The sequence below is a fragment of the Peromyscus leucopus genome, chromosome X (genome assembly GCF_004664715.2).
Source record: "Peromyscus leucopus breed LL Stock chromosome X, UCI_PerLeu_2.1, whole genome shotgun sequence".
Taxonomy (NCBI): domain Eukaryota; kingdom Metazoa; phylum Chordata; class Mammalia; order Rodentia; family Cricetidae; genus Peromyscus; species Peromyscus leucopus.
This window is the reverse complement of record NC_051083.1, coordinates 61,063,878-61,081,375: the sequence shown is the minus strand read 5'-3', so window position 1 is coordinate 61,081,375 and position 17,498 is coordinate 61,063,878. Positions and strand designations below refer to the sequence as shown.

The window sequence follows — 17,498 nt, the reverse complement described above, 5'->3', positions numbered from 1 at the left end:
CACGGGTGTGACGGGCCAGACTCTTGAGCCAGGTAAGGAAAGCAGGTGCGTAGATCTGGGGTTTTTCCTCCCTTTTTTGTGCCTTCAGTGCACTAGGCCCTTCGGTAGAAAGGGGGCGCCGCCTTCCCCGGGGGCGGGCTTCCAAGCTCCAGAGGCTACCTTTTCCTCAACTAACGGGGCCCCGGGCGGGGGCTCCAGCTCCATCCCCAGTGCCTCCACTCCAGTCCGCAATTTCCAGGCGGCCACTGGGCTGGGAGTCTCGCGCCGGGGGCCGGCGCTGTCTCGCGAGCCCCCTCCTCCAGCCAGCCAATGGGATTGGTTGCTGGCACCGCCCGCCTGCCTGGTGCAGAGCGCTCAGCGCTGCAAGCGGCGCTGCCATTTAAAGGGGCCGCGACCCCTGTCCCGGCTGCTAGGGAGGGAGGTGGAGAAGGAGCGCGGGGCCGACGCTGTCTGCAGTTCTAGGCTTGTAGCCGTTACTCTAACCCTGCCTCAGGTAGGGGTCGGGCCTCCTCAAGCCGAACCGAAGCTGCAGGCGGGATCTCGCAGTAGCCGGGAGGGGGGTCTGAGGAGAAATCGTAGCTCCAAAATGTCTTCCTGTAAATGCCTGAGGTGGGGGGTGGGCAACAGGAGAAGGGGAAGACTAGGGGAGCAGTGGGGAAGGGGGGACGGGGCTGAGGAAGTGGTCCCCCCTGAAAGGTAACCAAGCGGGGAAATGGTTAGGAAGGGCAGTTTGTGGGGGCGGGGAAGGGCTGAGGGAGGACGGGGCTCTGTGGGGAGGGGCGGCGGGGCTGCCCAGGATGGGTAGAGGCTGGAAACCTGAGGGGCTCCCCGGGAGTAAGGAGGGACCGGGGGGGGCTGAGACCGCTGGAGCGGGAAAGGCTTCTGGCTGCGGCGGCCAGAAGAGACTCTGAGGGGGCGTTCAGCCTGAGGTGGGGGGTGTGTGAGAGGTAGGGAGGAAGGAGCTACGAGTCTCGGTGGGGGGTGTCGGGCGGGTTAGAGACCAACTGCCTGGCGAGTGTGGGCACCGGGCCAGGGCGGGGAACGCCACTCCCCACAGAGGGCGCTGTATGGGGGGGGGAGTGGCATTGGGACTGAAGCCCGTGGAAATGCCCATCGGTTGTGGGGGGCGGCTGCTAATAAGAAATCCAAGTGGATGACGGGGTGTGTCCCATAGCCTACATAGGAAATTCAGGCTAAGACCACCTCTACTGCCCCCTCTTCCGATCTGCAGCCCATACCCAGCCATGGACCCCAGTGATTTCCCCAGTCCATTTGACCCATTGACCCTGCCAGAGAAGCCCCTGGCTGGAGACCTTCCCGTAGACATGGAATTTGGAGAGGATCTGCTGGAATCTCAGACTGCTCCAACTCGAGGATGGGCCCCCCCAGGTCCGTCTCCATCCTCTGGAGCCCTGGACCTGCTTGATACCCCTTCTGGCTTGGAAAAAGACCCTGGAGTAGTCCTGGATGGAGCCACTGAGCTACTGGGGCTGGGGGGGCTACTTTATAAAGCCCCCTCTCCCCCAGGGGTGGACCATGGTCCTGAGGGGACCCTTGCATGGGATTCGGGGGAGCAGACCCTAGAGCCTGGACCAGGGTGCCAGACCCCTGAGGTGATGCCACCTGATCCAGGGGCTGGGGCCAGTCCCCCGTCACCTGAAGGGCTACTAGAACCTTTGGCTCCGGATTCTCCAATAATCCTGGAGTCTCCTCATATTGAAGAGGAGGAGATACCCCCCATAGCTACAAGGAGAAGGGGCTCCCCTAGGCAGCAGGAGGAGCACACCCGAGGGCAGCCACAGAGCCCCAATGCACCCCCTAGCCCTTCAGTGGGAGAGACTCTGGGGGATGGAATCAACAGTTCTCAGACCAAACGTGGGGTCTCTATCCCTGCTGCACATCCTTCTTTGCCAGGTAGGTTGCCTGATCGTTGGAGGGGGCTGGGGAAGGGGTGGTGGTGAGGAGGGCTGGCTATGTGCTTGGAGAACTAGAAGAGGGGGGGCAGGAGGGTGGAAAGACTAGAGTAGGGATATGTGTGGGGAAGGAGTTGGGGTTTTGGAAGGCAGAGTGGGGTGTGGCAAAGATTATGGAAAATAGAGGTGGGAGGAGCGGAGGGCCGTGCAGGATGAATGAGGTAGTATGAGGGAATGGAGCTGATGGCAGAGCTTCCCTTTTTCATATCCCAGTGGGCTTTCAGGGCCAGGCTCCTTCCTTCCGAATCTGAAGGAAAATAGCAGGCTTCCAGGCTCCAACATTCCCCCAGCTGTTTGGTTCGAAATGGGAGTGGAGTTTCTGGGATTGATGAATGGTAACTCCTCTCCGAAGTCCCTAACAGCGTACTGATTTCAGGGGAATGGTAGAGAGGCAGGATCTAGGATGCTTCTCTGCTAGGGGAGGGGCAATCCAGACCTGAGGCTCTAGTTCCTCCCTTAATCTACCTAGTGGTGTCCTTCCTCTGGGCTGTGATAAAGGTCTTCAAATATATAATCTTATATAATATATCTTATGTAGCGCCTAAGTCCAGAGGAACCTGCCCATACATTGATGGTTTATTTTTCCCTTTTAAGTGGTTACATTTGTTTTTTGCTCCCTCTAAGTGGTTGCATTTGTTTTTGTTGGTAAAATATAAATCCTGCGTGACCAGTGGGACAGAAATGATTGGAAGGGTAGGACAATGCATTTATTTAATGGAGAATAGCTGCACACATCCCTTCCCCACGTCTACCTTAGTGCCAAGTCTGAGGGAACCCTGAAAGGGTAGAAGCTTACAGACACTGGAGTTTTCCCTTTCGGTTTTGAGTAAATTCTTCCCCAGGAATGGAGGTGGGGTTTGGGCCTGGGCAGGCTCAAGATTGAGGCTACCTTCTTGCTTCCTTTGCAGGAGATGGCCTGACTGGAAAGGAGAGTGAGAAGCCGCCTGAGAGGGTGAGGGGGGAGGGTTGGAAAGAGTCTGGTTCCCCCTATAGCTCTGAGAAGGACAGACCCTTCATTTTCCTTCCTAGATGGTGGGGGGATGCTGTCAGGGGATTCAGAGAAGGGAGGCGCTCTTGTGTCTACTGATTCTTAGGAATGAAGTCCGGCTCCCATTTTCCCCCTTCTCTTCAGGGATGGGCCAGGGGTCCCAGCTCTCTCGGCTCCCCTTCCATCCCCCATTCCTTCCCAAACCTTGCACTCCAGTCAGCCTGCCGCTAGCGTCAGCTTTCCTCCCTGCCCCTCTTTCCAAGGTACAGAAGAGAAGCGAGCGCGTTAGAAGGGCGGAACCTCCAAAGCCTGAGGTTGTGGATTCCACTGAGAGCAGTAAGTAGGATGGGAGGAAGTGTGACCTGGGAATTCATTCGGGGTGCAGAGAAGAGCTCAAGGTGGGATCAGGACAGGGCATGGACCTTCTGGCTCTGTACTTCCTCTCTGCAGAACGAGAAGTGCCTGTCTCTGCTATGGCTTGGCATGGGAACCAAGAGGTAGTGGGGGGGGATTGAAAACAAGAACAGTAAGAATAGAAAGTTTCATGTTTCAACTATACTGTCCCTGTCCCCAGTCTTCTCTCTTGGAACCCTGCTCCTGAATATTGTAGAATAACCATGGGTAGCTTAAGATACCAATGTAATGGGAGAGGAAGTATAACATCCAGAACAAGGAGAGTCCCAGAGATCCCAGGACCAGTATTGAACTTATTATTGGTCTGCTCATCAAATGGCTGGAGATCTGTTCTGGTGGTCTTTTCTCACTGCCCCGCCTACTCCCACAGTTCCAGTGTCAGATGAGGATTCTGATGCCATGGTAGATGACCCCAATGATGAGGACTTTGTGCCATTCCGGCCCCGGCGCTCTCCTCGCATGTCCCTGCGCTCAAGTATGGCACAGAGGGCTGGGCGCTCTTCAATGGGCACCAAGATGTCTTGTGCCCATTGCCGGACACCACTGCAGAAGGGGCAGACGGCCTATCAGCGCAAGGGGCTGCCTCAGCTCTTCTGTTCTTCATCTTGTCTCACTACTTTCTCCAAGAAGCCCTTGGGCAGAAAGACCTGTACCTTCTGCAAGAAGTGCGTGGAGATCCTAGGGTGGGCGGGGGCAGGGTCCAGGGGAGGGAGTTGTGGGTAAGAGATTGTGTTGGCAAAACCAAACAGGATGGAGGTGATAGGGTTAATTTAGGAAAGTGGTTAGAGTATTTGACTCTGTGATCATCAGGCCAAATCCTAGGGAGTGCAGGGGTTACTGCTGGAATAAGAGGGTGGTCCTGGGAATACTCAAACCTGTTCCCACCTCCAGGGAGATCTGGAACACCAAGGACTCAGTGGTGGTACAGACTGGTTCAGGAGGCTCCTTCCATGAGTTCTGCACATCTGTCTGTCTCTCTCTGTATGAGGCCCAGCAGCAGCGCCCAATCCCCCAGTCTGGGGATCCTGCCGATGCCACTCGCTGCAGCATATGCCAGAAGACTGGAGAGGTGAGGCTACTCACCACAGGCCAATTTACAGAGCCTGCTGGCTCTGACCTACCCCTCTGGTTCTGGAGCTGTAGGGGTCAGGCCCTGGGGAGAAGGGATTTGGGTGGAAAAGGTAGCCATTGTGAGGGGGCAAATTCAAGGATAGAGCTTCTCCAGGATGTATGCAGCTGACCTTCCTTACCTCCCAGGATGTCGCCATCAAGTCTACAGCCTGACGCACAGGTTGGGGGGTCCTAGGCCCACTGTCTGCTGTGAAGGTCTAGGGTGAGGTGGGAGTTCTGTCCTTGCATTGATTGGGGTGGGCGGTGGTGGCCTGGCCTCAGCTCAGGGTGTGTATATGTATGTGTGGCAGGTCCTACATGAGGTCAGCAACGGCAGCGTGGTACACCGACTCTGCAGTGATTCTTGCTTCTCCAAATTCCGAGCCAACAAGGGACTGAAAACCAACTGTTGTGACCAGTGTGGGGCTTACATCTACGCCAGGCCTGGGAGCCTTGGCCCAGAGCTCCTCTTCCATGATGGTCAACAAAAGCGGTTTTGCAACACAGCGTGCTTGGGGGCATACAAGAAGGTGGGGCCGAGGGAGTAGTGCGTTAGAGGGTTACGGAAGGGGGTGTGGTTCCTGGGTGATAAATAAAGGTGCCTGAAGGGTCGAGGGCTGGGAAAAAATAAAACAAATAAAGGGGGTTTCAATTGTATCTGTTATGTTTTATTTTTGAAGCTGGCTGGTGGACACACAGGTCTTTGTTATATCATCATCTATACTTTTTGTATGCCTGAAAATTTCATGTTTAAAAAATTTTAAAAATAAAAGTGAAGGGACAAATCCAGCCTCAGCCTCTCCTTCCCCATCCTCACAGAAAAACACACGTGTGTACCCATGTGTCTGGTGCAAGACCCTGTGTAAGAACTTTGAGATGCTATCACATGTGGATCGTAATGGCAAGACCAGCTTGTTCTGTTCCCTGTGCTGTACCACTTCTTACAAAGTGAAGCAGGCAGGGCTCACTGGTAGGTGCAAAGCCCTCTTCTCTGAGATCCCTGCTGGCCTTCCTTCTACTTCCCACGTTCCCCTCTTGTAGAGTAATTTCTACTGCCCAACCTCAGCCCCAACCACATCTTCCCGTGGATTTTCTGTTCATCTCTGCCCTGCCTTACACCTTCTATGTGCTCTCTCTTCCTCTTTCTCTTTCTCTCTCTCTTTCTTTCTGTGCCCCAGGCCCTCCCCGACCCTGCAGCTTCTGCCGCCGCAGCCTCTCTGACCCTTGTTACTACAACAAAGTTGATCGCACAGTCTACCAGTTCTGCAGCCCCAGCTGCTGGACCAAGTTCCAGGTACTCGAGGCCCTGGACCAGGGATAAAGGGTGTGGTAGCAGGGAAAGGGCCGAGAACTGGGGTAGGTAGGCCTGGGTAGGGCAAAGAGCCAGCCTGACCTCCCCTCCCCTCCAGCACTGCAGGCATCTTGCCCCTTACCTGTCTTCCTTCCCTCCAGCGTACTAGCCCTGAGGGGGGCATTCACCTGAGCTGTCACTACTGCCATAGCCTCTTCAGTGGCAAGCCTGAGGTCTTGGAGTGGCAGGTAAGATCCCCCCCACCCACACCTTGCCACGTGTTTGAAGGAGTCCCCTCAAGCTGTGCCTGTGAGGTGCAGATGTCCTAGTTGTGCCCTCCCTGTCCTGTGTTTCCACCTCAGGACCAGGTCTTCCAGTTCTGCTGCCGTGACTGCTGTGAGGACTTCAAGAGGCTTCGGGGTGTGGTGTCCCAGTGTGAGCACTGCCGGCAGGAGAAACTCCTGCATGAGAAACTCCGGTTCAGTGGGGTGGAGAAAAGCTTCTGCAGCGAAGGTAAGGAAGTGAGGGAGGGACCGAGGCCCTGTCTCTGAGGACCAGGGAGGATGGCAGAGCCCGGAGCAAGGCTTAGAAGGCAGTGGATAAGGTAGAACCTTGTCGGAATGCTCTCCCCATTTATGCTAAGGCTTTAGGTGAAGGACTATTTAGAAGAGGTTTCAGATGTAGCACCTTGAAAAGCCTGGGTCTGAGACCTGTGAGGAACTCTGTCTCCAGGCTCTTTCTTGCTCCCCGCTTTCTAGGCTGTGTGCTGCTGTACAAACAAGATTTCACTAAGAAGCTGGGCTTATGCTGCATCACTTGTACTTACTGCTCCCAAACCTGCCAGCGTGGAGTCACTGAGCAACTGGATGGCAGCACCTGGGACTTTTGCAGTGAGGACTGTAAGACCAAGTACCTGTTATGGTACTGCAAGGTAAGGAGAGTCAACATGTCAGAAAGAAGGCAGCAGGGGTATGAACTCTTGTACTGCCGGCAGCGTCAGATCCCCAGGGAGGGGAGTTAACCTCTCCAATCTCTAAGCTGGTCCAGTTTCTAAAGAAAGAAATATGGCTTATCATAGAGGAGAGGGCCCAGCCTATTTTCAAGAGGCAGGTCTGACCATTCTGTCAATGCCCTCAGGCTGCCCGGTGCCATGCCTGTAAGCGCCAGGGGAAGCTGCTGGAAACCATCCACTGGCGTGGGCAAATCCGTCATTTCTGCAACCAACAGTGTCTGCTGCGCTTCTACAGCCAGCAGAACCAACCCAACTTGGATACCCAGAGTGGGCCAGAAAGCCTCCTGAACAGTGAGTCTGGGACAGTGTGACATTATTAGAACTGGCCTGGGCTCTTCTACTGTTGGGTCAAGCCCCTTCTTCCTCTGTTGCAATTACCTGTTCCCTGGCCAGAGTACGCGCTACCATGCTCTTTTATCTTTGGACTCTTCAGGTATTCTTCTTTAGATCTTGGAGTGAGAGTCTACTGGTTTTCTGTAAGGATATATAGTTTAAGGTGTACTCAGGTAGGATAGGGACTTGTGGAGGTTATGGTTAGTTTTCAGAGAAAGGGAAGGGTCAGCATAGGCTTTACCTTTAGTGACACTGAAAACTGGTATCATCTCTGGAATGTTAGCCTGGCCTTTCAGTCACTCTGGGGATACTTAACTCCTGAAGGCTGTCTAAATGGAAGGTATAGTGAGGGGTAGGAGGTGGTGTTGGTGCTTTCTAAATGCAGTGTTTCATTCTTCTTGGTAGCCAGAAGTGAAGATTCTTCTTGGCTACTGTTACTAGGGCCCAGAGAAGACTAGTCCTGGGGTAGGAAGGAAGAGAAATTCTAGACTTCCTATTTCTTTTCTTCTTCTTCTTCTTCTTCTTCTTCTTCTTCTTCTTCTTCTCCTCCTCCTCCTCCTCCTCCTCCTCCTCCTCCTCCTCCTCCTTCTTCTCCTTCTCCTTCTCCTCCTTCTCTCCTTCTCCTCCTCCTCCTTCTCCTCCTCCTCCTCCTCCTTCTTCTTCTTTTTGGTTTTTCAAGACAGGGTTTCTGGGTTTCTCTGTGTAGCTTTGCGCCTTTCCTAGATCTCGCTCTGTAGACCAGGCTGGCCTCGAACTCACAGAGATCCTCCTGGCTCTGCCTCCTGAGTGCTGGGATTAAAGGCATGCGCCAACCACCACCCAGTGACTTCCTGTTTCTAAAGAGTGTGCTCTTTCATAAAGCTCTTCTAGAAAAAGGGTGAGGAAAACAATTAGTTCCTCTGGCAAGAGCATTTATTTGTTTGATCCTACAGGTCAGTCTTCTGAGTCAAAGCCCCAGACAGCCTCTCAAACCAAAGTGGAAAACAACAGCACAGTGACGACCCCAGAGGAAAACGGGAATTTGGGCAAGGTCAGGACAAAAGCCAAGAGGGAAGATTATTTCAGAGGAGGGTACTTTAATTGGCAGAATTTACATTCTTTTGATGCTACAGATCCCTGTGAAGACTCGACCAGCTCCAATTGTGCCCACTCCTCAATCCCTACCACCCCCAGCAACACCCCGAAAAAACAAAGCTGCCATGTGTAAGCCGCTGATGCAGAACCGGGGAGTCTCCTGCAAGGTGGAAATGAAGTCCAAAGGAAGTCAAACAGGTGAGTGCCATGATACCGTCCAGTCCATGGATGGTGTTCCTAAGTCCTAAGCTTTATGGGCAGGAACTAGGTCGCTCGCTCTCAGTCTGTTCCAAACAGTTTTGTGCCATTGAACACGTGTTTAGAGCTTTTGGAGATCACAGATGAGCATCAAGTCCTAGATCAGATGTCACTAATCTAGAAGGGGTGCTAAAAAGAGTTTCCGTGTCTGCAGAAGAGTGGAAGCCACAGGTGATTGTGCTGCCCATCCCAGTGCCCATATTTGTGCCAGTGCCTATGCATCTATACTGCCAGAAAGTCCCGGTGCCTTTCTCCATGCCTATCCCGGTAAGTGTCCTTGCCCTTCCTGACCAGTCCTCCTTTCTCCTTCTAGGATTGAGGCCCACCCTCTCTGGTTTTCTCATAGGTTGGTACCCTTATCTACTGGTGTGATTCTTGACATTTAATTGAGATTAATTGTGCCTCCAGGTGCCTGTGCCCATGTTCTTGCCCACTACCTTGGAGAGCACAGACAAGATTGTGGAGACCATTGAGGAGCTGAAGGTGAAGATCCCTTCCAACCCCTTGGAGGCGGACATCCTGGCCATGGCGGAAATGATTGCAGAGGCTGAAGAGTTAGACAAGGCCTCTTCTGATCTGTGTGGTAGGCAGTGGACAGTGGTGATAGTGGGAACAGCGCTAGCCCTCTGTCTTCCTGTGAGAGTTGGAAGTGTAGTCTTGGTGCTGAGTGGGATAGGAAGGGTGGCCGGCACTGGCCCCTCAAGACTGTGTGGGCATTGGGCAAGAGCTTCCGTGACTGACCTGACTTCTCTGCCTCTCAGATCTTGTGAGCAACCAGAGTGCAGAGGGACTTCTGGAAGACTGTGACCTGTTTGGGACAGCTCGAGATGATGTCCTGGCTATGGCTGTTAAGATGGCTAATGTCTTAGATGAGCCTGGGCAAGACTTGGAGGCAGATTTCCCCAAGAGTAAGTTGGATTTTAGGCACACCCGCCAAATATTGTTGCATCTGTGGTATTAGGAAAGGAGTGTTTCTTGTGACTCAGAGCATGACTCTAAACCATGTTTATTAAGATAGGATAGGGGCTAGGTAGTGGTGGTGGTGGTGGTGGTGGTGGTGTGGTGGTGGTGGGGCACACCTTTAATCCCAGCACTCAGGATGCAGAGGCAGGCAGATCTCTGAGTTCAAGGCCAATGTGGTCTACAGTGAGTTCCAGGACAGGCAGGGCTACACAGAAAAACTCTGTCTTGAAAACCAAAAAAACCTGGGCGGTGGTGGAGCACACATTTAATCCCAGCACTTGGGAAGCAGAGGCAGGCAGATCTCTGTGAGTTCGAGGCCAGCCTGGTCTACAGAGTAAGTTCCAGGAAAGGTGCAAAGCTATACAGAGAAACCCTGTCTCAAAAAACAAAAAAACCAAAACAACAACAACAACAACAAACCCAAAAAGACAGGACAAGGTACTGTTTTTTGTTTGTTTTGTTTGTTGTTTGAGACACAGTTGTCTCATGTAGCCCAGCCTGTCCTGTTTTTGGTTTTTTTTTTTTTGTTGTTGTTGTTGTTGTTTTGAGACAGAGTTTCTCTGTAGCTTTGCACCTTTCCTGGAACTCACTTTGTAGACCAGGCTGGCCTCGAACTCACAGAGATCCGCCTGCCTCTGCCTCCGAGTGCTGGGATTAAAGGTGTGCGCCACCACTGTCCAGCTCCCAGACTATCCTTGAACTCACTCTATAGCTGAGGATGACCTTGAATCTCTGACTCTTCTGCCTGGATTGTAGGTTTGCACCACCTCTCCTAGTTTATATGATACTGGGGATTGAACCCAGGGCTTCATGTATACTAGGTATATGTCTTCTAAGCTACACATCTTAGCCTTTGTTTTTTTTTTTAGTTGTGTGTGTGTGTGTGCATATGAGCATGTGTGGATGTTCACATTCACGCCAGAGGAAAACCTTGGGTATGAGGCTTCAAGCACTGCCCATCTCCTTTTTGAGATGGGGTCTCTTTCACTGCCCTGGAACTTGCCAAGTAGGCTAGGCTAGCTTGTCAGCAAGCCTCAGGGATCCACCTGTCCTTGCCTCTCTGTGCTGGGATTACAGTGCATGCTATCATGCCTGGCTTCTCAGTGTGTGCTAGGGAATCAAACTCAGGTCCTCATGCTGGCTGGGCAAGCACTTTATCAACTGAGCCATTTCCTCTGCCCCCATGGTCACCATTTTTATGTGTATAGTTCAGTCATGTTAAGTATATTCATGTTGCTTTGAATTTGTGAATATTTGTGTTCAGTGTGGTTGGTGGTGGGAATCTAATCCGAAGCCCTGTGTATATTAGGCAAGCTCTACTACTGAGATACATCCCAGCCCTATTTTTTTTTTTTGCTTTTTTTTGAGAGAGGGTCTCTTGAGTTGCCCAGGTTGGCTTTGAACTCATTCTGTAGCCTAGAAGGTCTGTGCCACCACGTGTGGCTTGAGTCTGGTGTTTATGTACCTCTGACGACCTTTCATACAGCTTTACTGGTTCCTGTGGAGTTCAGTGAGGCCGACCCAGTGGTTCCTCTTGAGTTGAATGAGCAAGTAGCAAGGATGGAACGAGAGGACTTCAGAGTTGAGGCCTAAAGAAACTGATTTCTTCTTTCTTTCCCTTCTATTAGATCCTCTGGACATTAACCCAAGTGTAGACTTCCTCTTTGACTGTGGCCTTGTGGGGCCTGAGGATGTGTCTACTGAACAGGACCTTCCTCGAGCCATGAGGAAGGTGAGGAATGGGGTTACTGTATCCATAAAAAGGAAATGGACATCTGAAGGGTGGGGCTGCTCTCAGAGCCACGCGAGAAAGTCTAAGTTGACCTTCCCCGGCCTCCTTGATCCACCACTAGAAGTGCTGAGATAGAGCCAAACTTTGCTGTTCTCCTAGTTCACAAGACTATCAAAGCTATGCTGGGACTTTCTGCATGGTAGCAAAGTTTCTGTGTTCTTACGTCAGTGCTCCCAGCCCCAGTGGTGAGCACTGTCCTGACTAGCTTTCATGGTGCCCTGGCCTTGCCTTAGCCACCATCCTCCTCTTGTCTTCCTTTCCAGGGTCAAAAGAGGCTGGTGCTTTCTGAAAGCTGTTCCCGGGACTCTCTGAGCAGCCAGCCTAGTTGTACTGCTCTCAACTATTCATACGGTGTGAACGCTTGGAAGTGCTGGGTGCAGTCGAAATATGCCAATGGAGAAACCAGCAAGGGTGATGAGCTACGCTTTGGCCGTGAGTCCTCGGGAGGAAGAAGGCAGAGAGAGGGAAGGGAAAAGGGGCTGTTACCTAGGAACGGCTGACGATGTCTAGGAGTGGTAAGGATGTGATCAAGTATGGGTTCCCCACCCAGGAAAGACAGTGAACAGTCGTGGACTAAAGGGAGATCCTGTCTAGGTTCACGGCTGAGGGCTCCTTTTGTAATTGATGGCCTTTTCCAGGAGCTTGTTGTGACTAAAGGGTTCATGGTGGAGCTATGTGAAATTCTCCTCATGGAGTTTTCTTAATCCTATCTACTTCTACTACATATCACTACAGCCAAACCCATGCGTATCAAAGAGGATATTCTCGCCTGTTCAGCTGCTGAGCTCAACTATGGTCTGGCCCAGTTTGTGAGAGAAATTACTCGACCTAATGGTGAACGATATGAACCCGACAGTATCTACTACCTGTGTCTTGGCATCCAGCAGGTACCTGTTGCACAGCACCCTGTTTTCTGTTACTTTCAACACAGTATACAGAATTCTCCTGGGACTCTTTCTAGCCACTCCTTCTTGTCACTTGTCTCTTACCCTGACTAGGCAGCTTGCCTACATTTCCTATGACAAATAGATGTCAGCGATCTCCTCGAATCAGCGCTTCATTCCAGGACTATTGCTCAAGCCCCAGTCTTCAGTGCTGTCTGGATCCTCAGGGTCCCCTTGAGTCAGCAGGTCTTGAGGAAGGAAGGATGTGAGGGCTGAGTTCCTTGAGTAGTGGGGTAATGTTTAGTTCTCTCTAGGTGAGGTTAGCAACTGTGACCTGATAAGGATGTCTGAGCTTGTGAGGACATCTCCAAGCTCCGCCCCTTTCATCAGTGCTCACACCTGAGGGAGAGCACGCTGGGCTGTCTCCTCAAGCAGTTGTTTCCCCCTCTTCAGTTGTCAAGGACCATGACTGCAGCTTTCATCATCATTCTCTTTCCTGTAGGTCCTAGTCTGGCTTTATGTATTTTTGTTTTTCTTCCTCTAGTATTTGCTGGAAAATAACCGAATGGTGAACATTTTCACGGACCTTTACTACTTGACTTTCGTTCAAGAACTCAACAAGTCTCTGAGTACCTGGCAGCCCACACTTCTCCCCAACAGTAAGGGACAGGAACTTAGCAATCCCTCTCCCTCTCTTCCCTTCTCCAACACACCACTGCAAGAGTCCTGTACTGTCTGGCCTGTTACTCTTCACTAAGGGTTCAAGGGTAGGAGCATATACCCGGATGCCTTAGGGTTTCAAGTTAATGGAGCCAGAGTCCCTGCCCTTCAACATAAGGAGGAGAGCTGAGGCAGAATTGTGAGTTCTGGGCCAGCCTGGACTATAGAGTGAGACATTGCCATTTAAAAAAAAAGAACATGAAGCCGGGGCGGTGGTGGCGCACGCCTTTAATCCCAGCACTCGGGAGGCAGAGGCAGGCGGATCTCTGTGAGTTCGAGGCCAGCCTAGTCTACAAAGCGAGTTCCAAGAAAGGCGCAAAGCTACATAGAGAAACCCTGTCTCGAAAAAACCAAAAAAAAAAAAAAAAAAAAAAAAAAAAAGAACATGAGTTAAGCATGGTGGTATATGCATTTAATACCAGCATTTGGGAGGCATAGGCAGGTGGAGTTCAGGACCAGCCAGCCCTACATAGTGAAACCCTGTTTTTTTGTTGTTGTTTTGTTTTTGTTTTTGTTTTTGTTTTTTAAACGGAAACACTAAGAGAGGAACATGAGGAGAAGGTCAAGACTTTTAGTCTGATCCAGGAGCAATGATATGTGCTTGCAGTTCAGGAGACTGAGGCAAGATCTCAAGTTCAAGGGGAACCCTTTTCTTAAGGAAAAAAGAAAAAAGACTCAGGTCTGTAGACTTATCTCTGAGACCAGAAAAAAAGACAGTTCAGGTTTGGGTGGTAAGTTAAGAAATCAAGATGTAGGAATCCTAAGCTTTGTGTCTACCTGCATATAACTTAAGAGATGATCAGAGAAGTGTTATATGCAGGTGAAAAGTATATAAAAAATGCCAGCCTGGCGGTGGTGGCGCATGCCTTTAATTCCAGCACTCAGGAGGCAGAGGCAGGTGGATCTCTGTGAGTTTGAGGCCAGCCTGGTCTACAAAGCGAGATCTAGGAAAGGCACAAAGCTACACAGAGAAACCCTATCTCAAAAAAATCTTGAAAAAACCAAATAAACAAACAAAATGCCCAGTTCCAGGATAGGCAAGGCTACACAGAGAAACCCTGTTTCAGCACCTCTACCCATCCCAAATTGCCCAGTCCTACTGTGTAGGTCAGACGTCAGGGTTTATATGCAGTAAGAAGCCCACAGCTAAGTGTGTCTATGTGTAGGAACTCAGGTGGGTTTGGGAAGCCGCTCCCCTTTGTTTTTCTCTTTGTCCACCACAGATACTGTATTCTCCCGTGTGGAGGAAGAACACCTCTGGGAGTGCAAGCAGCTGGGGGTCTATTCTCCCTTTGTCCTTCTCAACACCCTCATGTTCTTCAACACTAAGTTTTTTGGACTGCAGACAGCCGAGGAACACATGCAACTCTCTTTCACTAATGTGGTACGGCAGTCTCGCAAGTGTACCACTCCTCGGGGCACCACAAAGGTGGTGAGCATCCGCTACTACGCCCCAGTCCGACAGAGGAAAGGGCGAGGTATGAGGCTCTCCCCTCCTTTGCTTTTGCCCTTCATGTTCTTTCTCCTGGCGTGCCCACCATGCCTGCCAGGTTGCCCCTCTGCTTTGCCACCAGCTTCCCTCTGTGTTAGCAGAAAAGATGGGAACAGTTCTGATAGACAGTGGCTGGCTGTTTCCTAATAGGAGGGCAGTTAACTGCCTGTTCTCATTGTCGTCATTTCTAGGCACTTTATTTGCTTGCCTTATTTCGACAGAATGAGGGTGGACAGGGAGTGAGCTATTAGGTGTGTCTGACTATCAGGGAATGTTGAAAGTGAATAACAAACTTTCTATGATTCAAAAACTACATACTGAGTGAGAACTGGCGAGATGGCTCAGTTGGTACAATCCCCATACAAGCCACATAAGTATGAGGACCTGAGTTTGGACCCCTAGTAGCCATGTAAAGCATGGTGGCCTATGTCTATAACCTAGAGCTAGAGCAAGCAGGGGTAGAGACAGGTAGATTCCCCAGAGCTCATTGTTCGGCTAGTCCAGCGAGTGGGTGAGCTCCAGGCTCAGTGACAAACTGTCTCAACGTAATATAGAGGGGCTAGAGAAAGATGCCCAATGCCAACCTCTGGCCTCCACGTGTGCACATAGGCACCTGCACTCTCATGCACATGCACAACAAAAACATGCACTCCACACACACACACACACACACACACACACACACACACCAATAAAATCAGAACTGTACAGAGGGAGAAAAAGAAACTGCATATTGGTTTCCATTCTCTTTGGCCCTGGAATTCTGTCCTGTCTGTGTGATTCTTCAGGTCCCTTCTGTGTGCCTCTACCTAAATTGATGGGCAAAGGTTGTGGCCGCCATTTGTAATCTGAGCTCGAAGGCAAGGCCAACCTTCTAACAAACTGTTTTACCAATTATTTTGTATGACTTGAGAGATCACCTCTTTAAGAAATCAACTTGGGAATGATTATATACACTTGGGCAGGAAAAACTGGAGAGTGCTTCAGAGTAGTACAACCTATAGGATGGTTGGTTAGTGGAAAGATAACAAACTCTTCGCCTGTCCTTCCCTCCCTCCTTCCTTTCCTTTCCTGTGGTAATCTAGATAGAACCCAGAGCCTTGTGTATGCTAGGCAAGCACTCTTCCACCTAGCTACACTCCGAGCCTTCCTTTTTTCTCCCTTGATTTCTTATGAAGCTGTAGTTTTCGATCCTGTGGCCTCATCTCTGCACCCTTGATTGTGCTCTGGGAGGTGGCTCATTGGGCCTGTGTTCTAATGAGTCTGGATCATTTCCCTCCCCTGTAGACACAGGTCCTGGGAAACGGAAGAGGGAGGATGAAACTATCTTAGAGCAGCGTGAGAATCGCATGAATCCCCTCCGCTGCCCCGTCAAGTTCTATGAGTTCTATCTCTCTAAATGGTGAGTTGGTGAATTTATAGGAATTACCATGTGGGCCTAAGAGGCCTGCTTTGCCTTGGTAGTACTAATGGCTGTCTTCCACCCTCATCCCCACTGTTGTAGTCCTGAAAGCCTCAGGACTCGAAATGATGTGTTCTACCTGCAACCTGAGCGCTCCTGCATTGCGGAGTCACCCCTCTGGTATTCTGTGATTCCCATGGACCGAAGCATGTTGGAGAGCATGCTTAATCGCATTCTGGCTGTGCGTGAGATTTATGAGGAACTTGGTCGTTCTGGGGAGGAAGACCTAGACTGAACCCATGTTGTACCTTGTATCCATCCTTCACATCAGTGTCTGTCCTGTGGGGTAACTGGCCCAGGAACCAATGCTATCCATTCTGGAGGGCCCCAACTGCCTCTTTCTAGTCCCTCATTCCCTGCCTCTCCCAGGAACCCCTGGCTTTAACCTTCCATACCACTCGTAACCATGGGGCCCCAATCATCTGTGCTCATGGGCTAGTCCCCCAGTGATGGGTATGACCCAGGTAGCCCGTTTTCTTTGTGCTTCACAGTGAACCCTTTCTGCTGGGGCCTGACTCTGATGGAGTGATAATAGCTCTGGTGATCCTGTTGGCTTTGGGTTTCCTGACCTATATCTATGTAGGTGAAACCCCGTGTTCCTAGGTCTGACCTAGGGAAGAACCCAGCTGCCTTCTCTGCCCTGTGTCCTCTCTCTCCCCCCCTCCCTCCCTCCCTCTCTCCTCTTCCTAGTACCATGTGAAAGGGTCTTGTCTGAGAGACATGATAAATGAGGGGACCTTTTCCCTAAAGCACAGCGCTCAGACACTTTTCTCCCTCCTGAAAAAGTGATGGTTGGCACCCCTCTCCACCCTGTCCCCTACCTACCCTTTGAGCACCACTCCTTGGCGCTACAGTCCCTCAAGGGTTCCAAATGCTTTCTTTTCCTCAAAGGCAGAGAAGGACTCAGTGTGGGGAGCAGACTCCTATTGTGCATACTCCTGTCCCCTTGCTTTATGTGTTTGTCTCTCCTGCCATCTTAGGGTGGCAGGAGCCGTGGTGTCAACATGCTTAGCCCCTCTGTGACTGCCTCCCTTTAGGTTCATGAACAGAGCTCTCAAGGCAAAAATGACCTTCTGGCTTGGATTGGGGCTGGGTTCCCCAATGTTGTTTCCCCCCATCATCAGAGCCAGGCCCACCCTATGGGGGCCTAGGCCATACAGGATGGGGTTTGTGGTCAAAGGATAGGTGAGGAGCTGTGGGTAAGGCTCCTGCGCCTACTGCCTACATCTTCTCTTTTCCCCATCCTACCTTGGTGGGCCCAGAAAACTTAGTGTCTAGCAGAGGGAGTGCCCAGTTCTTTCCCTGTTGGCTTTGCTGTTCCCCAGCCTTCTTTTCTTCGTGTTTTTATAACTGTCACCAGTTTAGCCACTGTTGAAATTGTATATATTGTACTGCGGTGCCTGGCCTGTTCCTTCAGTGAGCCATGCCCACCCATGTGTTGTAGTGAGAAACTGTTGTCACAACTAACATGCTGTCTCTGGAATTGTTTGTTTCAAATAAAGAGTTAAAGTTGTCCTTTGCTTTCTCTGGGGGAGGGAGAGCTGGCTTTGGAGGAGTGGGAGATGAGAGGAAGACGGCTAGCTGGGGATCCTCGAGAATGAGTCTACCTCATCCACAAATATCACAAGTTTGGTCCTTTTGGCACACATTTTCAGAAACATCAGAAAAAAACTACTTTTCAACAGCCATTTATTGAGCTGGGGTGGCTCATGTCTGTAATCCTAGAAGTTGG

General features: G+C 51.1%; 1 protein-coding gene across 10 annotated transcripts in view; it reads left to right on the top strand.

Annotated features, from left to right (window-relative positions):
* Zmym3 (zinc finger MYM-type containing 3) overlaps window positions 1–17,280 on the top strand; it is a 26,431-nt gene extending 9,151 nt beyond the window's left edge. Inside the window, exons 1-25 of one of the 10 annotated variants that reach the window (XM_028892051.2) lie at window positions 1–32; window positions 1,232–1,914; window positions 2,882–2,925; window positions 3,231–3,297; window positions 3,746–4,040; window positions 4,267–4,444; window positions 4,797–5,015; window positions 5,305–5,455; window positions 5,664–5,779; window positions 5,938–6,024; window positions 6,139–6,289; window positions 6,535–6,707; window positions 6,914–7,079; window positions 8,054–8,151; window positions 8,234–8,393; window positions 8,608–8,720; window positions 8,862–9,036; window positions 9,215–9,361; window positions 11,045–11,148; window positions 11,472–11,640; window positions 11,944–12,095; window positions 12,637–12,751; window positions 14,036–14,290; window positions 15,592–15,706; window positions 15,809–17,280. The exon at window positions 1–32 is cut by the window's left edge and continues 130 nt beyond it. In XM_028892051.2, coding sequence (XP_028747884.1) covers window positions 1,245–1,914; window positions 2,882–2,925; window positions 3,231–3,297; window positions 3,746–4,040; window positions 4,267–4,444; window positions 4,797–5,015; window positions 5,305–5,455; window positions 5,664–5,779; window positions 5,938–6,024; window positions 6,139–6,289; window positions 6,535–6,707; window positions 6,914–7,079; window positions 8,054–8,151; window positions 8,234–8,393; window positions 8,608–8,720; window positions 8,862–9,036; window positions 9,215–9,361; window positions 11,045–11,148; window positions 11,472–11,640; window positions 11,944–12,095; window positions 12,637–12,751; window positions 14,036–14,290; window positions 15,592–15,706; window positions 15,809–16,001 — 4,113 coding nt within the window. In that variant the 5' untranslated portion in view covers window positions 1–32; window positions 1,232–1,244 and the 3' untranslated portion in view covers window positions 16,002–17,280. Of the gene's footprint in view, window positions 46–82; window positions 494–1,231; window positions 1,915–2,881; window positions 2,926–3,224; window positions 3,298–3,745; window positions 4,041–4,266; window positions 4,445–4,796; window positions 5,016–5,304; window positions 5,456–5,663; window positions 5,780–5,937; window positions 6,025–6,138; window positions 6,290–6,534; window positions 6,708–6,913; window positions 7,080–8,053; window positions 8,152–8,233; window positions 8,394–8,607; window positions 8,721–8,861; window positions 9,037–9,214; window positions 9,362–11,044; window positions 11,149–11,471; window positions 11,641–11,943; window positions 12,096–12,636; window positions 12,752–14,035; window positions 14,291–15,591; window positions 15,707–15,808 lie in introns of those variants that run through there. The other 9 variants (XM_028892049.2, XM_028892047.2, XM_028892050.2 and 6 more) reach the window with 9 other exon arrangements.
* Window positions 17,281–17,498: the final 218 nt, after the last annotated feature.